At 44.8% G+C, this 21,058-nt stretch overlaps 1 protein-coding gene across 2 annotated transcripts; it reads right to left on the bottom strand.

The window, feature by feature from the left end:
• Nucleotides 1-3,097: 3,097 nt before the first annotated feature.
• Nucleotides 3,098-20,674, bottom strand: LOC148065023 (serine/threonine-protein kinase/endoribonuclease IRE1-like). Of its 2 annotated transcripts, none has more exons than XM_087810169.1 (5): nt 20,593-20,674; nt 11,007-11,157; nt 5,253-5,376; nt 4,320-4,387; nt 3,098-4,247 (listed from the first exon to the last, which is right to left on the bottom strand). In XM_087810169.1, exons 3-5 carry the CDS (start codon nt 5,371-5,373, stop codon nt 3,873-3,875), a joined length of 564 nt encoding a protein of 187 aa, XP_087666295.1. In that variant the 5' UTR covers nt 5,374-5,376; nt 11,007-11,157; nt 20,593-20,674; the 3' UTR covers nt 3,098-3,872. The 2 variants fall into 2 exon arrangements, with proteins under 2 accessions (XP_087666295.1, XP_087666294.1); XM_087810168.1 differs by having other exon boundaries at nt 5,253-5,756.
• Nucleotides 20,675-21,058: the final 384 nt, after the last annotated feature.

The following is a 21,058-nucleotide window of genomic DNA, read 5'->3' on the forward strand; positions in this document are numbered from 1 at the left end:
TTCTGACTCCTCTAAGTTCTTCCTCCATCCATTTCATCTTTTACGTGAAGACAGCGATTCGTGTTCCGGGACGGTTGTGAGAGGATCAGCGACGGAAATTGTTTCCCAACACTACTGAACTAGTGGACAAGGACTGGTTCAGTATTTTGTACTAAACTCATATACCACTGCAAATGCAATATTTTACTGTCTTGTTCCAATTGGTCAAACCTTTGTGGATGTTCATGAAAAATAAATTGTTTTGGTGAGGGAAAAAAATCGTATTGTTCTCTATGTACTAGGCCTGTGTGGTATACCGCTTCGTACCGTAAACAAGTTTTATTTTCGTTACATTTTTCATATACTGCTATACCTGTGAATATCCCAAATAAAGATCAAGTTTTTTCACGGGGGACCTATTTCACTGCTGCACACCAACAACACAGCGTCTGCACAGGAAAGTTTTGAGCGTACATTGGCTGCCGGCGAGAGCTCTCAAAGCGAAGCACACGTTGTTGCCTCAGATTAACTAATACGACAAGAGCAGCCACGTCTGTAGTGTGAAAGTTTGTTTTGAAATCTCAGACGTGATCCAAACAACCATCTCTTACCAATGCCATCGAGCAAAAGTGGTAGCCGGCGGTGGCAACACTAGCAATTTGCTTCACCACCTTAGCCGAAAACACGTTTTAGATAAAGTAATAGATAATCCGCATCCACAGCTCGATCTGCACCCTCTCAAGTGAGGGGTCAAGATAGCGAAAGCAATCACATTCAACCTCATCAAAGATATGGTTCCTGTAATAATGATGGTTAACTGCACTGATTATGCAACTATGTCCAATAAAAATATTCCATTTTTACTGTAACCATTATCATTCTCATCTTTAACATAGTTACTGCCACCAAACTGAAGAGGTCATGCTTTAACCTGTGTCTGGACATGAAAACAAAACATGATACAACCCTTATGACAGTAGTATGGGCTATTTAAGCCAATCGACTGCTGTAATTATTTTCTTTTTAAAAGAAAATGTGGGTAAGAACACTCTTGCATGAGAAAAAAAAACAAACATTAAATACGGTGAAACCGATAGAATATTAAAAAAAACATGACATGAACATTATGTCATACCGCTCAGCCCTAGCTCATCATCTCTCATCATGCAAGGTTCTCCATCATTTTGCCAAAAAGTATTACTTTGATGAATCTTTACTGGCAAAGCTATCATTTTTTTGTCTTCCATTTTCAGGCAGCACTCTTACACTCCATGGATTCGTTCACAATTTAGCAGCTTTAGCAGATTTTAGGGGCAAGAACAAGAAGCTGCGCTCCGGTTGGTTCTGGGAGCTCACGGTGGAAAGAAGGACGTGAGGATTGTTCTTCGTCCAAGGCTTTGGTGCAGAAGAAGACACTTCACTGGATTCTCCAGGTGAATTCCATGCACTGCACACCTTGTCCTCATCAGCCCACGAAACATCAACTCAGCATTGCATTGGAAAAGTTGTTGGTACAGATTTAAGATAACAATAGCCACGATATTTTTAAGTTGGCTCGCCCCCTCGTGTTTTGTATGGAAACTTGGTTCTTCGTTATCTTTTATATTTAATGATAATTGTATAGAATGTTCTGAATGGTTAAAATCTAGCTTTTTAATGATGAAACATGACAACTGAATATAAACACGAAGATAAAACGATTAAAACACAAAAACGAGATAAAAGTACTTTTCCTTTGGCTCGACGATGAACGACAAAACCAAATGGTTCAGTAGGTTTTCGGTTGTTGACCAGTAACTGAACTTCTTATCAAGGAAATGACTGGTCTTTTAACTAGGAGGTGAAAAATAACAAGCCAACGTAAAAAAAAGAATTCACAATTAAAATAGTGCAAAGATAAATTAGAGCTTATACAATACCAACATAACCACGATCGATATTAGCAAGTTTTTCTACCAGAACAATTCAAGTAGGTTTAGTAGTAGTTTCTTCACTTATACCCATAGATCAGTGGAGAAACTACCTTAAACATCTGCATTTAAAATGACATTTGAACTCACAGTGAGGTGCAAACAGAACGGCATCTTCTCTCTCACTTCCAGGCCAAGAGTACAGATGTCTCTGGGGAGATATGATGGTCTGCCACGGGTAAGTGTGGCCGCCTGACCCCAGTGGATCTGAAGGGGGTCATCTAAACCTAAAATATTGAACTTTTGTTTTAGTAATAAGAAGCTTGACCAGAATTATGTACATTTTTACCGTAACTTTCTTCGTATACATAGCAGTGACATGATACTTATATCATTGGAAACGTATTTACTTTAATATTAAATTGTACACACATACCTACTACATTACTCCCTTAAAAGTAAATAGTATATTTATTTTTCCTGATCGATAACCGTAACAGTACTTTATAGTAAGAAACACGTTTGTTGTTTTCTTTCGTACATATTAAACAGACTTTTACAATAACTAAATAAATAACGTTTGTTTAACAAAACACTGTGTAAAGAGATACACACAGTGGCGCGAGCTCTCCCACATGGCTGATGCAATACAAGCATTGGCAACAATTTAGCCGTTTTATAACAAAAAAAACACATGATTCAGGGAAATATTAAATAATTGTTGGTTCCAGAAAATGTCCATAACTTTTATGCCTAAAACACCGTTGATGCATCGACCGAAAATGACTGTATTATACTTTAAAATGAAATATTCACGTACAGTTATTAGAGTTCAGCAGGTGAGATACATTAACGGCTGTACTTCCGTCGAGACCCGGAGATCGGCCCTTTCAAAATAAAAGTCCGCGAACAATTCAAGTGAGCAGGTGTGGGCAATTCAATTACCTCAGGGTCCGCACTTTACATATATTATTTATTATGATTAAAGCAAACATTAACGGATTTATAAATTGCATAACAAAATCTTTATTTTAAATAAATCACGTTTTTTATCTTAAAAATGCTATTTTTAGTATTTTTTTTAGTATTTAGTAACATAATGAAGCTGATTATTTTCTACTACAAGGCAGCGAACAAGAAGTTCTGCACTCATGACTTCAAAAAGTGAGTTTATTGATAAAATATAAGTTGTTTTTTTTTTTAAATCTGCGTCACTGTTGAACAGGCCTTATTGTGAACGAGCAAAGACAATGAATCACAGAAAAAAAGTAGAAAACTTCGGAAATTAATAAAAAAAACAATAACAACGATGGAAAAAAAATAAAAGACAAGTCGTCAACTTCACTTGAACGAGCAGGAACTCCGGCGCCGTCACTTGACTCAATTTCCTGCACGATAAAAAATATTGTAAACTATTTTTAAATGACTGACAAGAGAAGCAAATTAGCAGCTTTAAGCATAGTTCATTTAAAAGATCTGAACCCAGAAGGTGAATCAGAAAATGTAGAAAAGGCACATTGATGACATTAGATGATTGACACCAGTCGTCACAACTGATTGGATAAAAATCTGCATACCATATTTGGGCGTTGGAAAGACGCGCTTGACAATACAGCATGCACAATAACATCACAGACGACTGTCGGGCCCGCTGAGGGCCAACAGAAGGAGCCAAGTGTTTTCGTTTTTTTTTGGAGACAGACTCCATTGCCGTGTCAATATAAAATATAACTGCAGAACAAGAGGCAGCGCCCCCTGTTGGCTCCTGGGCGTCAGAAGAACGTGCGGATGGATCTTCGTGAAAGCCTTGGGAACAAGAGGAGGCACTTGACTGGAGGGTCGACAGCTGATTCTGCCGGTGAATCCCAGGCACTGCAGGCCTGGTCCTCACCAGCACACAGAACATCTACCCCGGCTCCATTTCTCCTCCATAAATAAGGCAGTAGCGACATTTATTTTGTGCTGGGTGAAAACATTTGTAGTTCACTGTGGTTCACTCGTCTGGGGGGACTCTTTTTGGCAGTGCAGGTGTGTCTGCTCCGGTTCTTCACAGGGACCAGAGAGTTTCTCAGCGATCAACGCCGATTCTGGTGTCGACTCCTGCGACTGGGACGGAGGTGCTGGAGCACACGTGTGAACCCGCGGCCTCGGGTGCGTGTGGAGGGCATCGGGTTTTAAAAACTGCTCAGCAGTGGAGTAGTAAGGCAAGAAAGGCCTTTCCTGTGTGCAGGTCCGCATGGCCAGGTATGTGTGCATCAGCAGGTGAGGGAACCGTGAGGTGAAATACGAGACAAAGTCATCAGGGATGGAACCCAGAGTGTCCTGAACCTCTAGTGGCAGCTCCCGGTAATGATGTTTCTGAAGAAAAAAGAGAAAGATTGAATAGAAGAAGTGAAGAAAGTCTTACTTGTGTCAAAGAACAACACAAACCTTGTTCCTCATTGCCCGAAGAAGGTCTCGCACCGAGCCGCCCTTGTAGGAACGGAACTTCCTCAAATCTTAAGATGAAAAAACAAAACAGTTATTTGACTTCATTTACTGTATTTTTATTATTTTAATTTGTAACAAAAAATCCATAGTGCACATTATGAGATGATGAGTTCACTCCGTGAGTCTCTGTAACATTAAACATATCAATAAATACAATTGTTGTACTTGTTTTATCATTTAATCAATCTTTATTAGTCAACCGTGAAGCAAATTTGAAAATAAAAATTAAAAATATCCACTACATTATAATAAGCTCGGGCTCTAAGGCCTGTGGATCAGAATCTACTGATGGTTCCTCTCACACGGTTCAGGACCAGAGGAGAGAAATCCTTCCAGACTGTTGCTCCTAAGCTTTGGAACGATCTTCCTCTGTGTTTGATGATCTACTGACTCCTTTAAGAAACATTTTAAGACGTTTTTATTTGTTCAGGCTTTTCCTTGATTTACTGGAACTCCTGTTGTGTTATCAGTTTTATCTTGATCTTTAAAGTATATACTTTATTGAATATTGTTTGGATTGTTTAAGCGCTTTGTGACCCTGGTCTGGAAAAGCGCTATATAAATAAAAATTACTTACTTGCATGTTTTGAAGTTTAAATTTCGGGTTAAATATCTCCGACATTTTAGGGCAAATTAATGTATTTTTTCAGATCCTGTTTTAAATGTCCTTTAAGATTATTCCCAGGAACCCTTTATTAATCACTGTGTGGTATTCATCTGCAACCGTAATAGAATGGGATGTTTTCCAGCACCAGTGGAGATGCCCGCTTACATTTTCTTTGACTTAAAGTTAAGACGAAAAATGTATTTCGTATCTGATCCTGAAGATTGAATGAAGTAAAGATAGTTGAAGGATCCGTGTCAGACGTTTACCTGTTTGCAGTGGCACCGTTATGTGTTCTCTCCAGTCGCCCTTCACCACCGCTCTGCCGCCGTACTCCAGCCGTCTGACGATCGGTCCGTCCAGCGGCTCCTTTTCTATTCGGTCACTCATGTCCTGAAATAGAACCAAATTAACTCGTTCAAAACACTCTTTAGTTCACGACATGAGCAATGGAGTAGGACGTGTTGGAGAAGGCTCCCGAAATCTTTCAGTAAAACTTTAAATTTAATTACATTAGCGCTGAAGCTATCGACCTAAACCAGCACTTTAAACCTGTTGGCTAACCAAACCGTAACAACGTGCGCATCCTGGGCGTTCCGGAGGGACCCGACAGCTGTTCTACATCCGTGGTGTCCAGCATGCTGAAGGAGGCGTTCGGTTTGGAGGCGATGCCGGAGCTCGACCGGTCCCACACTACGACCGAAACTGAATCCCGGGGATCGTCCACGTCCCATCGTCGCCAGCTTCCACTACCACAGAGACTGTGCTGACATCTTGCGCCGGGCCAGGGAGAGAGGACGCATCAGGTTTGGAGACAATAACTTGTTGATCTTTCCTGACTACACCGCGAAGGTAGCCTGAGCCAGGGCTGCATTCAACGTCAACAACTATGGGCTCTGGATGGAGTTCGGTATGGTCTGTTGTACCCTGCCCGCCTACGGGTCACACATAACGGGACTGAGAGGGAGTTCACATCAGCCGATGAAGCAGCAAAATACATCAAAACATTGAGTGAGAAGTGATGGTGTCTGTGCTGCTGCATAACTCAGGTTTCTGTTCCTTGACAGCTTGAAAAGCTGTAAATGGTTTAATGTTATATATTAAGTTTTTATAAGATTTCTATTTTGAAACATTTCATTTTTACATTTCTTGTTATATTGTTCTTTGCACTTGCAAATATGGTTCTGAATCTTAATACAATTTACAAGTATCTTTCGGATGATTGTACTGAATTTTTTCTTCATCTGCGCTCTATTATGATGTGGCCAGATTTCGGGGGCCACTCATTTGAGGTAGTTGCGTTAACTTTTTTTTGTGGGTTGGTAAACTAACTCTGTGTCGTTTATTATGAACGAATTTTCTTACTTAGTGGGTTTTACACGGCCGTCACTCCAGTTTTGTTTTTGGAGGGGACTTTGCGTGTCGTTTGGGTTTGTGGGTTTTTTCTTTTAACTTTTATTGTTTTTCTTATTCACTTGTTTTTGTTGGTTTTCGGGGGAAAAGGGGAAGGGACTCTCCTCGGCTCATCATCACCGTCTCACTTATTAATGTACACAGCATTTGCTTATGAGTAACACAAATCACTTCTCAGGGAGGCCGCTGAGGTTTCTTAGCTGGAATATTAAAGGAATGGGGGAGCCCATCAAACGATCCAAGGTTTTCACTCAATTGAAAAAAAATAATTGTGACATAGTGTTCTTGCAGGAGACGCATCTGAGAATTAAAGATCACAATAGACTGCGGAACCCCTGGGTGAGTCAAATATTCCACTCAAATTTTAACTCAAAAGCTAGAGGGGTCGCCATTCTTGTCAACAAGAGAACACAGTTTACAGCCACAAAGGTAATAGCGGACATAAATGGCAGGTATGTTATCGTTGCTGGTACCCTCATACAAACCAAAGTTCTCTTGGTAAACATCTATGCTCCTAATTTTGACGATGCCACATTTGCAGGGAAATTACTTAGTGGTCTTCCTTTCCTAGACTCTCACTCTGTAATCTTAGGTGGGGATTTTCATTGTGTCCAGGAAAATACACTAGATCGTTCTAGCTCTAAAAAACAGACACAGTCATCAATGTCAAAAATGTTTATGGATTTTGCTATTCAGATGGTCTGGTTGATCCTTGGAGACACAGGAATCCTTCCTCCAAGAAGTTCTCTTTCTTTTCCCCAGTCCACCATTCATATTCAAGAATAGATTACTTTTTAATAGATGAGACTTTGAACCCTCTCGTATCCAATTTGGATTACTTAAGTATTGTTATCTCTGATCACGCTCCAGTGATCTTTGATATAAATTCGTCCACTCACAGGCACAATCGACCACCCTGGAGGTTTGATTCACTTCTACTGGCAGATCTGGACTTCTGTAAATTTATTTATAAATCAATAGATGACTTTTTGGACATAAATCGTAAAGACTGCTCCTCTCATAGTTTACTATGGGAGGCATTAAAATGTTACCTCAGAGGCCAAATCATTTCTTATTCGTCCCATACAAAAAAAAATGGAATGCTAGACTCTCACAAATTGTTGTTGACATAAGTAATCTGGATGAAAAATATTCTGAAAATCCAACTCCAGAGTTGTTCAAACGGAGGCTCGACTTGCAGGCAGAGTTCGATCTGATATCTACCAAAGATGCAGAACGCTTACTTCTCCGTAGTCGCGGCACTTATTACGAACATGGGGAAAAACCATCCAGATTATTGGCTCATCAACTCCGCAGGCGAGCAACCTCTCGTCATATCATGGAAATAAGAAACAAACAATAACTCATTGACAGACGACCCCATCGACATTAATAATATTTTTAAAACCTTCTATTCGGATTTATATAGTTCAAATTTTCCGGAGGATGATCATGTAATGAGAGACTTCCTGGAAAATTGTGCTTCCCATAAATTGAAGAAACTCAACGGGAAAAACTAGATGCAGCCTTGACCCTAGAAGAAATCATACAATCAATTAGAAATATGCAATCAAACAAAGCCCCTGGACCTGATGGTTTCCCTATTGAGTTTTTTAAAACATTTCAATTGAAATTAGCCCCACTATTACTATCTGTGTTCAATGAATCACTTGAGCTTGGCACGTTGCCTCCAACGTTTACCCAGGCACAAATTGTAATACTACCCAAGAAAGACAGAGACCCGAGCTTGTGCGGCTCTTACAGACCGCTCTCTCTACTAAATTCTGATGTCAAAGTATTAGCAAAGATCCTCGCTACTAGATTAGAGAAAGTCATGCCTACCATAATATCCGAAGAGCAAAATGGTTTCATAAAAGGTATTCTTCAATACCCGCACTTTATTTAATATCATTTACTCTGATCAGACTGAGGCTCAACCAGAGATTGCAATATCGTTGGATGCCGAGAAGGCCTTGGATAGAGTAGAGTGGACATACCTTTTTTCCGTTTTAGAAAAATTCAAATTTGGGGACGTATTCATTTCCTGGATACGTCTTTTGTATTCTTCGCCTCTTGCCAGTATAATCACAAATTATATCAAGTCTAATAATTTTGGTCTAGAATGTGGAACTCGCCAAGGTTGCCCACTCTCTCCGTCACTTTTCGCTCTATCCATCGAGCCGCTATCTATTGCACTGAGGTCTGAAAGAGGGTTTCAAGGTATCATACGCAATGGAAAAGAACACAAACTCTCTCTTTATGCTGATGACTTGCTTCTCTATGTTGAAAACCCTGCTGTTGGTGTGCCTGTGATTTTGAACATTCTGGACAAATTTGGTAAATTTTCCGGTTACAAATTAAATCTCGATAAAAGTGTTTGTTTCCCTATTAATGGCTCAGCACAACAAATGCAATCGCCCAATTTCCCGTTTAAATTTTATCTGACTGGCTTCAAGTACTTGGGGTTCAATGTTACTTCAACTATATCTAAACTAGTTTCAGCAAATTTTACCCCTTTAATCTCAGAGATGAAATCTGACATCCGTAGGTGGTCCAGTCTTCCCCTTTCATTAATTGGTAGAATCAATGTGGTCAAAATGAATATTCTTCCTAAATTCTTGTATTTCTTTCAAACTCTGCCATGCTTTCTGCACAAGTACTTCTTTAACCCTATTGATAAGATAATAACTTATTTTTTATGGTCTGGAAAAACGCAGAGGATCAAAAAGGCTATTCTTCAAAATTGCAAATTTGATGGCGGTCTATCTCTACCAAATTTTCAAGCTTACTACTGGGCCTCTCACATTCAAAAAATTGGCTTCTATGTAGCATCGTCAAAATTTTCTTGGTGTGATATGAAGCTGGCGTCTTGTCGGAGAACCTCTATGACAGCTCTGTTGTATTCTTCACTTCCCTTAAAACTTTCAGAATTTACAAATAATCCAGTTGTTCACAACCAGTTAAAATGTGGCTTCAATTCAGGCGTCACTTTAAGTTTAGAGATGTTTCTCCTCTTACACCCGTGAGCCTTAACCATGCGTTTCCTCCTTCTGTGTTGGACTCTTCATTCGCTGCTTGGCAGGATAGAGGTATTAAACATATAAAAGATTTGTACATAAATGACATTTTTGCCGATTTTAATGAGCTTTCTACATTATATGAGCTACCGGCTTCACACTTCTTCAGATATTTGCAGATCCGAAGTTTTGTTTCCAAAACTTTTTCAAACTTTCCCTCACTGCCTCCCAATCAACCCTGGGAAGAGTTTCTTACAATTAATCACCAGCAGAGGGGGTCAATCTCTAAATGATATGCCTCTATCCTGTCAATCAGCACAGAAGATACAGGAACAAGGGAGCGATGGGAGGAGGAGCTGGGGATGCGCATCACTGAGGATTACTGGGGGAGGGACTTGCGTATGGTTGGGTCCTCTATCTCGTGTGCTCGACTTGGACTGATCCAATTCAAAGTTCTGTTCAGAGTTCATTACTCAAAGTCCAAACTGTCGAGGATCTACGACACCATTACTGATGTATGTGACAGATGTCAGAGCTCTCCATGCAACCTCTCACACATATTTTTCTTAATGCTCAAAAATTCAGATTTTTTGGTCCAGATATTTTTCAATCATGAGCACAGTGTTTGGCGTGCAGTTGAAACTTTGTCCATATATTGCTCTCTTTGGTACACCTAACATCACCAGTGGACTGAGCACCACACAGAGAGAAATGGTTGCATTTACTTCACTGCTTGCCAGACGCTGCATCCTCCAGAGCTGGAAATCATCTGATGCTCCGCCAATACCAAAATGGCTCAGAGAAACAATGTACTATCTTAAATTGGAAAAAATTAAATACACATTAAAAGGCACTACAGAGTCATTCTATGTCAAATGGAAACCTTTCATTGAATATTTTACTGAACTTCAGGCACTGCCTGACTGAGAAGAAACTATATTTTTACGTGTCATTCCATCAGTACTGTGAGATGAGCCGGGGAGGGGTGGGGAGGGAGGGGAGCACACGGGTATTCATATCAAATTCATATTGAATTCAAATGCTCAAACTTTTTTTTGATGTATACACTGCATTTCAAAAGAAAAAAAAACCTTTGGTTTGTTATTTGTGTGTTTTTTATTTATTTTTAGTTAATGTATTACTTTACTTTATTTATTTTTTTATTTCTATTTCTATTTTATTTTCTGATTGGGGGGAAAAGAAACTAAAATCATTTTTTTCTGAATTTCCCTTGTCTGTTAAAAAAACTAAAAAGTATATTATATGTCTGAAAATGTATACATTGTTGAATATGTCTCAATAAACATATTTGAAAAAAAACAACTACATTTATAAGATCAATTCTAACAAAAATAAAACACATAGATCTAAACATCACTAGATGACTCAGACATTACAGGTGTGAGGAGATCTTGTGAGGGGAACAACTTGCATTGTAAACGCCGCTAACAAATCAATGATATAAACATCAATGCCTGTGAAGCTCATCTGTAGACGTCTCCTCAAATAATCTCCGATAAGCACTTTCTTCTGCAGGTAAAAGCGTGAACTCTGGGTTCTGAATCTTGGAACGGATGAAAAAGCACCACTAACCGTGTTATCCTTGCAGTCCTCGCTGAGAACCTCGGGAGCGATCCAGCCCTCCGTCCCAGGAACCCCAGACCTTCCGAGATCATGGCCCGAACACGTCCATGTGCGTTAGACATGGACACCAGGATGTTGTGAGGTTTCAGGTCTCTGTGGACTGGAGTGGACAGGATGAGGACCAGTGGGCAGGAGCACAGATAAAGTGGTGGTGGTGGTTCCTACCGATGTTGAGAGAGTGTAGATGCGGCCTGAGACTGCAGTGATACTGAAACAAGTGTCCGGTTTGACTGAAGATAATCGTCTACCTGGCTGGTCCCAAAAAGAGGAAGTTCAGCCTTCTGCCCCTCCATGCACCTTCAGTGCCTCACAGCAATGAAAACATCACGTTCTACGTGGGCTTCACATTCAGGGGCCTGGTAGCCTGCAACATCACTAAGAAGTAGCTCATCAATAGCCTTACATTTTGTTCCTGGGAATCCAGCCTTAACCACGATGAAATATGTAGAATTGTGACAGAATCTTATGCACTTATATCATACACTTGTGTCCTTTTGCCTCTTTGCAAGGAAAACAGTTTACGAGCCAACAGCAAATTCTAGCTGCTTCCAGAGGATCCCTGTAATAATTGCATCTAATGTCACAAATACCCACTGCTACTGAACTAGTGGACAAGGACTGGTTCAGTATTTTGTACTATACTCATATACCACTGCAAATTCAGTATTTTACTGTCTTGTTCTAATTTGTCAAACTTTTGTGGATGTTCATGAAAAATAAATTGTTTTGGTGAGGAAAATAAAAATTGTATTGTTACATTTTTCATATACTGCTATACCGGTGAATATCACCAAACAAAGATCAAGTTTTTCTACGGGGGACCTATTTCACTGCTGCACACCAACAACACAGCGTCTGCGGCGAGAGATCTCAAAGCGAAGCACACGTTGTTGCCTCAGATTAACTAATACCACAAGAGCAGCCACGTGTGTAGTGTGGAAGTTTGGTTCAGAATGCCAGACGTGATCAAAACAACTATATCTTACCAATGCTATCGAGCAAAAGTGTTAGCCGGCATCGACAACACTAGCAATTTGCTTCACAACCTTAGCCGAAAACACGTTTTAGATAAAGTACCCTCCACATCCACAGCTCAATCTGCACCCTCTCAAATGGGAATCAAATTCAACCTCGTCAAAGATAAGATTCCTGTAATAATGATGCTTAACTGCACTGATTATGCAACTATGTCCAAACATTTTTTCCATTTTGACTGCAGCCATTATCATTCTAGTTAGGCAGTTAGGCAGTTAGGCAGTAACACTAGCTTAGAGAAACTAAGTTATCTCTATACTTTTCTTTAGATACAGGTTGGTAACCTGGTTAAGCCCTCATAGAACCACTGCTTCTTTGCAATGTTACTTTGTGATGCTCAAATGTATTTAGAAATCCTCTTGGTGTCCATAGTTTCATGTACACTACCACAAATGTTGCTTTGAATTAACTATTCAAGAATGGCTCGCCCCCTAGTGGTAGTGATGGTAGGGAAACTTGGTTCTTCGTCATCATTTATATTTAATGATAATTGTATAGAGATTTCTGAATGGTTACAATCTAGCTTTTTACTGATGAGAAATGACAACTGAATATAAACAAGATAAAACGATTAAAACACAAAAACAAGATAAAAGTACTTTTCCTTTGGCTTGACAATGAACGACAAAACCAAATGGTTCAGTTGGTTCTACGTCATTGGTGCTCCGCCCTCCAACGGCTTCGCTATGGGTTTACCCCGAGGCACCGCCTCGTCTCTGAGAAAGCTTAATGAACTCGCCACCCAGCAGGGGGCAGTACCTTCCTATAAAGGCGGGCAGCACCCGCCGCACTTTCTCCTTTTTCAACTCAGCGAGAAAGCTCCTGACAGTGGAATGTAATGATGGCGAATGAATATTGAAGTGAACCATGTGTGCACGAAGACTCCCTGAAGAGGAGACACACGTGTCTGCTTCGTTTTGCCTAGAGGCCCAAATCACACGGGATGATTATGTGGCCTTCCGAGCGCTTCCCACGGCTTTTGACAGTGTTGGGAAGCGTTCGAGGCTTGTCGACCCACGCCGCCTCAGATCATGATTATGATCAACACAGGACTGCCGTGTTGTTTAAAATAACAACACGGCAGTCCTGTGCGCTGCACTCGACAAGCTCACGTTCCAACGTGTTGGGCCCTGATGAGTCGAGCTGAGTCGTCCATCGGTCATGTACAGATGTCGACGAGGAGGACGACTGGCTCGCTGCATGGAGTCGACCATGGGGTATGCGAGAGCGATCAGGGCAGACTCAACCATGTGCTTTGTTTCCAGATAAGCAAATGTCCACGAGACCGGCTTGATCAGCTGTGTTTACTTCACTTCCGTGTTGACATGTGCTGACGGGGTTTGACCGCCGATGAGCGTTGTCAAAAAAATCCCGGCGCCATGGATGACGTCACGTTTGGCGGAGAAACGTCATGGATGACGTCACGTTGGCGGAGAAACCTCATGGATGACGTCACGTTTGGCGGAGAAACGCCATGGAACGGACGCACCATTGAGAGGAATGGCCCGGCAGGAGGCGGCGCAGCTCCGCCATCACCTGCATGGGCGTGATGACGAGGCGCGACGAGGATACGCGGAGAAGATCCCGTTCGTCGGCCTGATAAGCAAATGTCCACGAGACCGGCTTGATCAGCTGTGTTTACTTCCGTGTTGACATGCGCTGACGGGGTTTGACCGCCGATGAGCGTTGTCAAGAAAATCCCGGCGCCATGGATGACGTCACGTTTGGCGGAGAAACGTCATGGATGACGTCACGTTTGGCGTGATGACGATGCGCGACGGGGATACGCGGAGACGGAGATCCCGTTCGTCGGCATCATCATCTGGTGCTGGGGGGAAGCGTCACCAGAGACCAGCCACCCCAGCAGCACCAACAACATCGGCAACAGCGGCGGCGTGCGACGAGTGAGCGTCGCCAAGATCCGCAGCGCGAGCCGGGGAGCCAGCAGCCGCAGCAGAGTCGACGGCCGAGGGCTCCTCCCCCTCCCTATTCATTCAAGGGAATGTGTCGGGAATAAAACAAGAGAACGTATGACGTTTTCTGTGGTTCGTTCTGAGAGAGATGTTGGTAGCGTGCATGTGTTTCCGCCTGTAAGTGTGACGTATTCACAGGCGTCATTAGAAACTTTCGCCGCTAATGCTAAGCTAACATGCTCCGCCGGTCATAGACGGCGTGATTTTCCTCTCATAACACAGTCCGAAGGAGGTTTTAAACCCCTTCGTCCGGGTCATACCGAGACTGCAATAACGGAGTCTGTCCACACGAATGAGGGGCAGACTCCAACCACATGTGTTTTGTTTACAGACGAGCAGAGGTCCGCGAGACCGGCTGAATCAGCTGTGTTTACTTCCGCGTCGACCAGCGCTCGTGCCCGACAGAGCGTGACAGCTGATGAGGTGAGTGGAACTTGTCCGGACATGTCTATGTTAACCGGAGGTTGTTCCTTCCCCCACAGCGCTGTCTACAAACACTGGCACCGTGGAGGACGTCACGTTTGGCGGCGGAGAAGCGCCATGGAACTGACGCAACCTGGTGCTTTTACGCGCGAGTTTTTCGCCGTTCTGAGACCAGGCGAGGGCGAGGGACTTCCGTCCCGTCTGGTCGATCAACTGGAGAGGTGCGTGGCGGTCGGATCTCACGAGTGACGAACAGGTCGGGACCGCCAGCGGGGCTGGAGAATGTACGGGACCGGGTGAGTGATGCGGTGCCGACGTGCGCGCGACCTAACTCACTTCAGCTCCGGGTTAATTCTCCAGCGCTTTCCTCCACATCGCGGGTTTTGTCAGCTCCGGTGACACTAAGAAGTGCTCAGGGAGTTGGGAAGACTTCCGGGGGGGGAAGGGAACACGCACGACGCGCATCTGAGGTGTCTCACGCGCACTTGCGCGCTTCTCCCACAGAGCCGGCTTTTATGTATGAGAGTGGGGGTTCTAGTGAATCCAACTCGAGTACATGCTCTGTGGATTCAAGAGATAGAGACGCGGCTTGTGTGATGCCCTTTCGTCTATGGCCCGCCCTTGGGGGGCGGGCCGGAGGACTACCCAAGGTTCGCCAGGGCTGCGGTTCTGACAGAACATTATTCGGCTTGGAGTCGCCAGGTTTTACTTCTAAGACCCACTTGGCTGGGGGGAGTAATCAGGCGGGGCTATGCGCTACTTTTGCCCGTCAACCCTCGCGTTTTCAGGGATTCTCTGGACGCGTATGGCGGAGCAGGAGAAATTATCCTGTTGAGAAACGAGGTGTCTACTCTGCTGCAGAAGGAGGTCGTAGAACTGGTCCCTGCAGCCGAGATGATGACAGGGTTTTACTCCCGGTACTTCCTCGTGGCGAAGAAGACCGGGGGTTGGAGGCCCATTCTGGACCTCAGCTATTTGAACAAGTTCATAGCTACCCGCCCGTTTCGCATGTTGACGGTCAAGAACTGCTTTCAGGTGTAAGTCCAGAGGATTGGATGACATCTATCGACCTGACCGACGCGTACTTTCACATACCGATAGTCAAGAGACATCGAAAGTACTTGCGTTTCGCCCTCGAGGGTCGGGTGTTTCAATACACTCGACTCCCGTTCGGCTACTCTCTGGCACCCAGGACCTTCACCAAGAGTGTGGAAGCGGCAGTGGAGCCATTGAGAGTGAGTGGGGTAAGGATCTTGACCTATCTGGACGACTGGTTGATCCTTGCCAGGTCAGAGGCAGAAAGTTACGCTCACACACAGAAGGTGTTGAGGCATATTGCCACCCTGGGGTTCACAGTGAACCTCAGCAAGAGCGCTCTGACTCCAGTTCAACAGTTAGTTTACCTGGGGGTACTGTTGAACTCGGAGGAAGGATACGCGCGCCTCCCGGACGTGCGTATCCAGCCCATTCTCCGACTGACAACACAGTTGCTGGAAGCTCGGTGTCACGTGACAACAGCAGGCACTGTTATGTCCCTCCTGGGGCTCATGGCGGCAGCCCACACGGTTGTTCGGCTGGGCTTGCTGCACATGAGGGAGCTTCAGAGATGGTTTGGTCGTCTCAAGCTAGACCTCAAGCGGGAAAGAGGTCGGAAAGTGCGCCTTCCCGCTCGGGTTTTGCAGGACATCCAGTTTTGGAACTCTCACGCCAACCTCAGGCGGAGAGTTCCATTGGGTTGCGTCCTTCGTTACACTCAAGTGTTTACAGACGCTTCCCTGACAGGTTGGGGAGGCACCTCGGGTCAGGCCTACGCCAGTGGGGTCTGGAGCAGTCCGGTGCTCAGACACATAAACTGGCTAGAGCTGAAGGCGATTCACAATGTCCTGCTTCACCTCTCTCCCCAACTGTCACGGTCCAACGTCCTAGTATTTTCAGACAGCTCCACCGCCGTGGCGTACGTAAATCGCCAAGGTGGAGTCAGATCCCCAGCCCTTCTGAGTGTGGCAAGGAAGATTTGGCTGTGGGCGGACTGTCACCTGCTTTCGCTCAGAGCCCAGCACGTCCCGGGCGAGCTGAATGCAGTAGCGGACAGACTGTCGAGGGGGGCCGTCCAGGACGAATGGGGTCTGTCCGAGGCAGTGGCAAGCGAGATCTGGTCTCGATTCGGTCACCCGGTTGCAGACCTCTTTGCCAGCAAGGAGAACTTCAAATGCCCTCTTTGGTTCTCCCTCAGGGCTTCGGATTGCCCCCCCACTAGGCGTGGACGCTTTAGCCCATTCGAGGTGGCCGGTCGGTCTGCTGTTCGCCTTCCCTCCTCCGCAGCTCCTTCTCCCCTTGATTCGGAGGACGAGGCGGGGGGGGCTGAGGTTAATTCTAGTGGCACCAGACTCCCCGGGGGCGCTCTGGTTCCCGGAGCTGGTGCGCATGGCGGTCGGGGCCCCGTGGGCCATCCCTTGGGGCCCCGCTGCCCTGTGTCAGGCGGGGGGGGACTCTGACAGCGCCCCCGGTGCTGGGCCGGCCTCTCAAGGTGTGTCTCCTGCACGGGACGAGCTGATCGGGACCTTGGACCTGGACGTTCTCCACCGATGGAGAACGCCCGGGCCCCATCAACACGTAGGCTTTATGCCTCAAAGTGGGGGATATTCTCCCGCTGGTGTTCAGACAGGTCCTTGGACCCCAGCTCTTGTTTGGTCTCCGCTATCCTGTCTTTCCTGCAACATTTGCTGGATAACGGGCGGACTGTGGCGACACTGAGAGTGTTCGCATCAGCCATAGCGACGAGGCATGTCGGTTTTGAGGGTGCTTCGGTTCGCGCCCACCCCTTGGTGGCGCGTTTCCTGCGGGGTGCCTGCAGGCTTCGACCTCCTGCAAGGCCTTCCAGCCCTCAGTGGGATCTCCAGTTGGTACTGGACTCTCTCACAGGCCCGACCTTCGAGCCTCTTGACCAAGTCCCACTGGATATCTTGTCTTTCAAGGTATCGCTCCTTCTGGCACTAACAACCACGAAGAGAGCAAGTGAGCTTTGTGCCCTCTCCATTAGCCCTGAGTGTCTTTCCTTTGGCGTCGAGGAGTCTTCGGTGTCTTTGCGTCCTAACCCAGCGTTCCGCCCGAAGATTCTGAGTTCCTTGTTCCGGGCGACGACCTTCACGCTGCGGGCCTTTCACCCGCCGCCTCACTCGGACCCGGGTCAGGAACGTCTCCACCTGTTGTGTCCAGTGAGGGCGTTGGCCTGTTACTTGCGGCGGGTGGCCGAGTTTAGGCGCTCTGATGCCCTTTTTGTCTGCCACGGTAGATGCCGGCGGGGAGGGGCGATCTCCCCCCAGAGGTTCTCTCATTGGGTGAGATCGGCCATTATCCGAGCTTACCGAGCAGCGGGTGGATCCGCTCCTAGCGGTCTGAGGGCACATTCCACCCGTGGCGTGGCAGCCTCAGTGGCTCTTTTGCGGGGTGTGGCAGCAGAGGATATCTGCTCTGCTGCCTCTTGGGCGTCCACGTCTACCTTCTCTAAGGCCTATCTCCTCGACGTAACGGCGGGATCAGTAGCTCATACTGTTTTGAGCGCTGTTGTGCCCCCCTCAGGGCCCACGGCTCAAGTGGGTTTGGACCCTGGGCCGGCGGGGCCCTAGTGATGCTGCTCCAGGAGCGGCGTCCAGCTGGGGGTACATTTATCCCGTCAGGCTTCGCCTTTTGGGTAAACCCATAGCGAAGCCGTTGGAGGGCGGAGCACCAATGACGTAAGTAAGTAAGTAAGTAATATATATTTATATAGCGCTTTTCGAGACCAGGGTCACAAAGCGCTTTAACAATCAAAACAATACTCAAAAAACAGTACATACTTCAAAGATCAAGACAACACCGAGAACAACACAGGAGTTCCAGAAATTCAAGGAAAAGCCTGCACAAATAGAAACGTCTTAAGATGTTTCTTAAAGGAGTCAGTAGACTCCATCAAGCGCAAAGAGAGAGGAAGATTGTTCCAAAGCTTAGGAGCAACAGCCTGAAAAGATTTCTCTCCTCTGGTCCTGAGCCGTGTGCGTGGAACCATAAGTAGATTCTGATCCACAGACCTCAGAGACCGAGCTGGGGTGTAAGGCTGGATCAGATCAGTGATGTAAGGAGGAGCCTGACCATGAATAGCTCTGAAAGTAAGAACCAGAATTTTAAAGTTGATCCTGAAAGAAACTGGAAGCCAGTGAAGAGTTTTAAGGACCGGAGAAATGTGAGTTCTTCTACTAGAGCGGGTCAGAATTCTCGCTGCAGAGTTCTGAATCAACTGCAGGCGAGACAGCTCCTTCTTGTTAAGACATGAAAACAAACTGTTACAATAGTCCAGACGAGAAGAAACAAACGCATGGATTACAAGCTCCAGATCATGTTGTGACAGCATTTTCCTAAGTTTAGAGATTTTTCTCAGTTGAAGGAAACAGTTTCTGGTCAGTTTTCTACAGTGTTGAACAAGAGACATGTCTTTATCAAATACAACACCCAGGTTTCTCAGGCTCAGTTTGACAGACTGACCTAAGTCACCCAAGTACTGACTCAACCCTGGAATCGTATCATCAGGAGCAATCACCAGAGTTTCAGTTTTGTCCACATTAAGCTGTAAAGTGTTTTCACTCAGCCATTGTTTGATTTCTAGCAAACAATTGACTAAGCTGTTCAGCCTTTGGGGCTCAGTTGGGTCAAAAGAGCAGTAGAGCTGGATGTTATCAGCAAAAATGTGATAAGAAACATCTGGAAATCTCTGAATGATTTTACCAAGGGGAATCAAGTACAGCAAAAACAATAAAGGACCCAGAACAGAACCTTGAGGGACTCCACACAACAGATCTGCCGATTCAGACCTCATTTGATTGGCAGATACACTAAAACTGCGCCCAGAAAGGTAAGATGAGAACCATTCTAACACAGACCCAGACAGTCCCACTTCATCCCTTAGTCTTCTCAGAAGGATCTGGTGATCAACTGTGTCAAAGGCTGACGACAGATCCAAGAGAACCAGAACAGTGAATTTACCAGAGTCAGCCGACATCATGATGTCACTGGACACTTTCAGTAAAGCTGTCTCCGTAGAGTGATGTTTACGGAAGCCAGACTGAAACTTCTCATGGATGTCGCTCTGATCCAAGAACAAAGACAGCTGCTCGGACACCACCTTCTCCAAGATCTTGGACAAGAAAGGGAGCTTAGAAATAGGCCTGAAATTACTGAGGTCAGTTGGGTCTAAGCCTGGTTTTTTGAGCAGAGGCTCCACAATGGCATGTTTAAATGCATTGGGAAAAACCCCTGTGGAAAGGGAGAGGTTCACCATATTGGTAACCCAGGGGCCAATTACATCAAATACTTTGATAAAAAGCCTACAAGGAAGGACGTCATCTGAGCAAGAGGAGGGTTTCATCTTGTTCACTAGTGCTGAAATATCACCCAAAGATACAGCAGTGAAGGATGACCAAGAGGAGGAGAGGGGCTCAGAGACAGTAGGGGTTCCCAAAAAAGGGGGAGAGATTTTCTCTTTGATCAATTTAATTTTGTCAATGTCTCTGACCCCTGAGTTATCTATCATAACCTCAGGTTCTACGAGTTGGTGCGAAGCCCTCCAACCTCGTCGCCCAGCGGCCGCCCTTCTCGCTGAGTTTTCAGTTGGAGAAAGTGCGGCGGGTGCTTCCCGCCTTTATAGGAAGGGACTGCCCCCTGCTGGGTGGCGAGTTCATTAAGCTTTCTCAGAGACGAGGCGGTGCCTCGGGGTAAACCCATAGCGAAGCCGTTGGAGGGCTTCGCACCAACTCGTAGAACCTGAGGTTATGATAGATAACTCAGGGGTTTTCGGTTGTTGACCAGTAACTGAACTTGTTATCAAGGAAATGAGTGGTCTTTTAACTAGGAGGTGAAAAATAACAAGCCAACGTAAAAAAAAGAATTCACAATTAAAATAGTGCAAAGATAAATTAGAGCTTATACAATACCAACATAACCACGATCAATATTAGCAAGTTTTTCTACCAGAACAATTCAAGTAGGTTTAGTAGTCGTTTCTTCACTTATACCCATAGATCAGTGGAGAAACTACCTTAAACATCTGCATTTAAAATGACATTTGAACTCACAGTGAGGTGCAAACAGAACGGCATCTTCTCTCTCACTTCCAGGCCAAGAGTACAGATGTCTCTGGGGAGATATGATGGTCTGCCACGGGTAAGTGTGGCCGCCTGACCCCAGTGGATCTGAAGGGGGTCATCTAAACCTAAAATATTGAACAATTGTCTTAGTAATAAGAAGCTTGACCAGAATTTTGTACATTTTTACCATAACTTTATTCGTATATATCACAGTGACATGATACTTATATCATTGGAAACGTATTTACTTTAATATTAAATTAAATTGTACACACATACCTACTACATTACTCCCTTAAAAGTAAATAGTATTTTTATTTTTCCTGATCGATAACCGTAACAGTACTTTATAGTAAGAAACAAGTTTGTTGTTTTCTTCTACATATTAAACAGACTTTTACAATAACTAAATAAATAACGTTTGTTTAACAAAACACTGTGTAAAGAGATACAC

The sequence above is a fragment of the Callionymus lyra genome, chromosome 15 (genome assembly GCF_982586985.1).
Source record: "Callionymus lyra chromosome 15, fCalLyr1.hap1.1, whole genome shotgun sequence".
In the NCBI taxonomy this organism is placed as follows: Eukaryota; Metazoa; Chordata; class Actinopteri; order Syngnathiformes; family Callionymidae; genus Callionymus; species Callionymus lyra.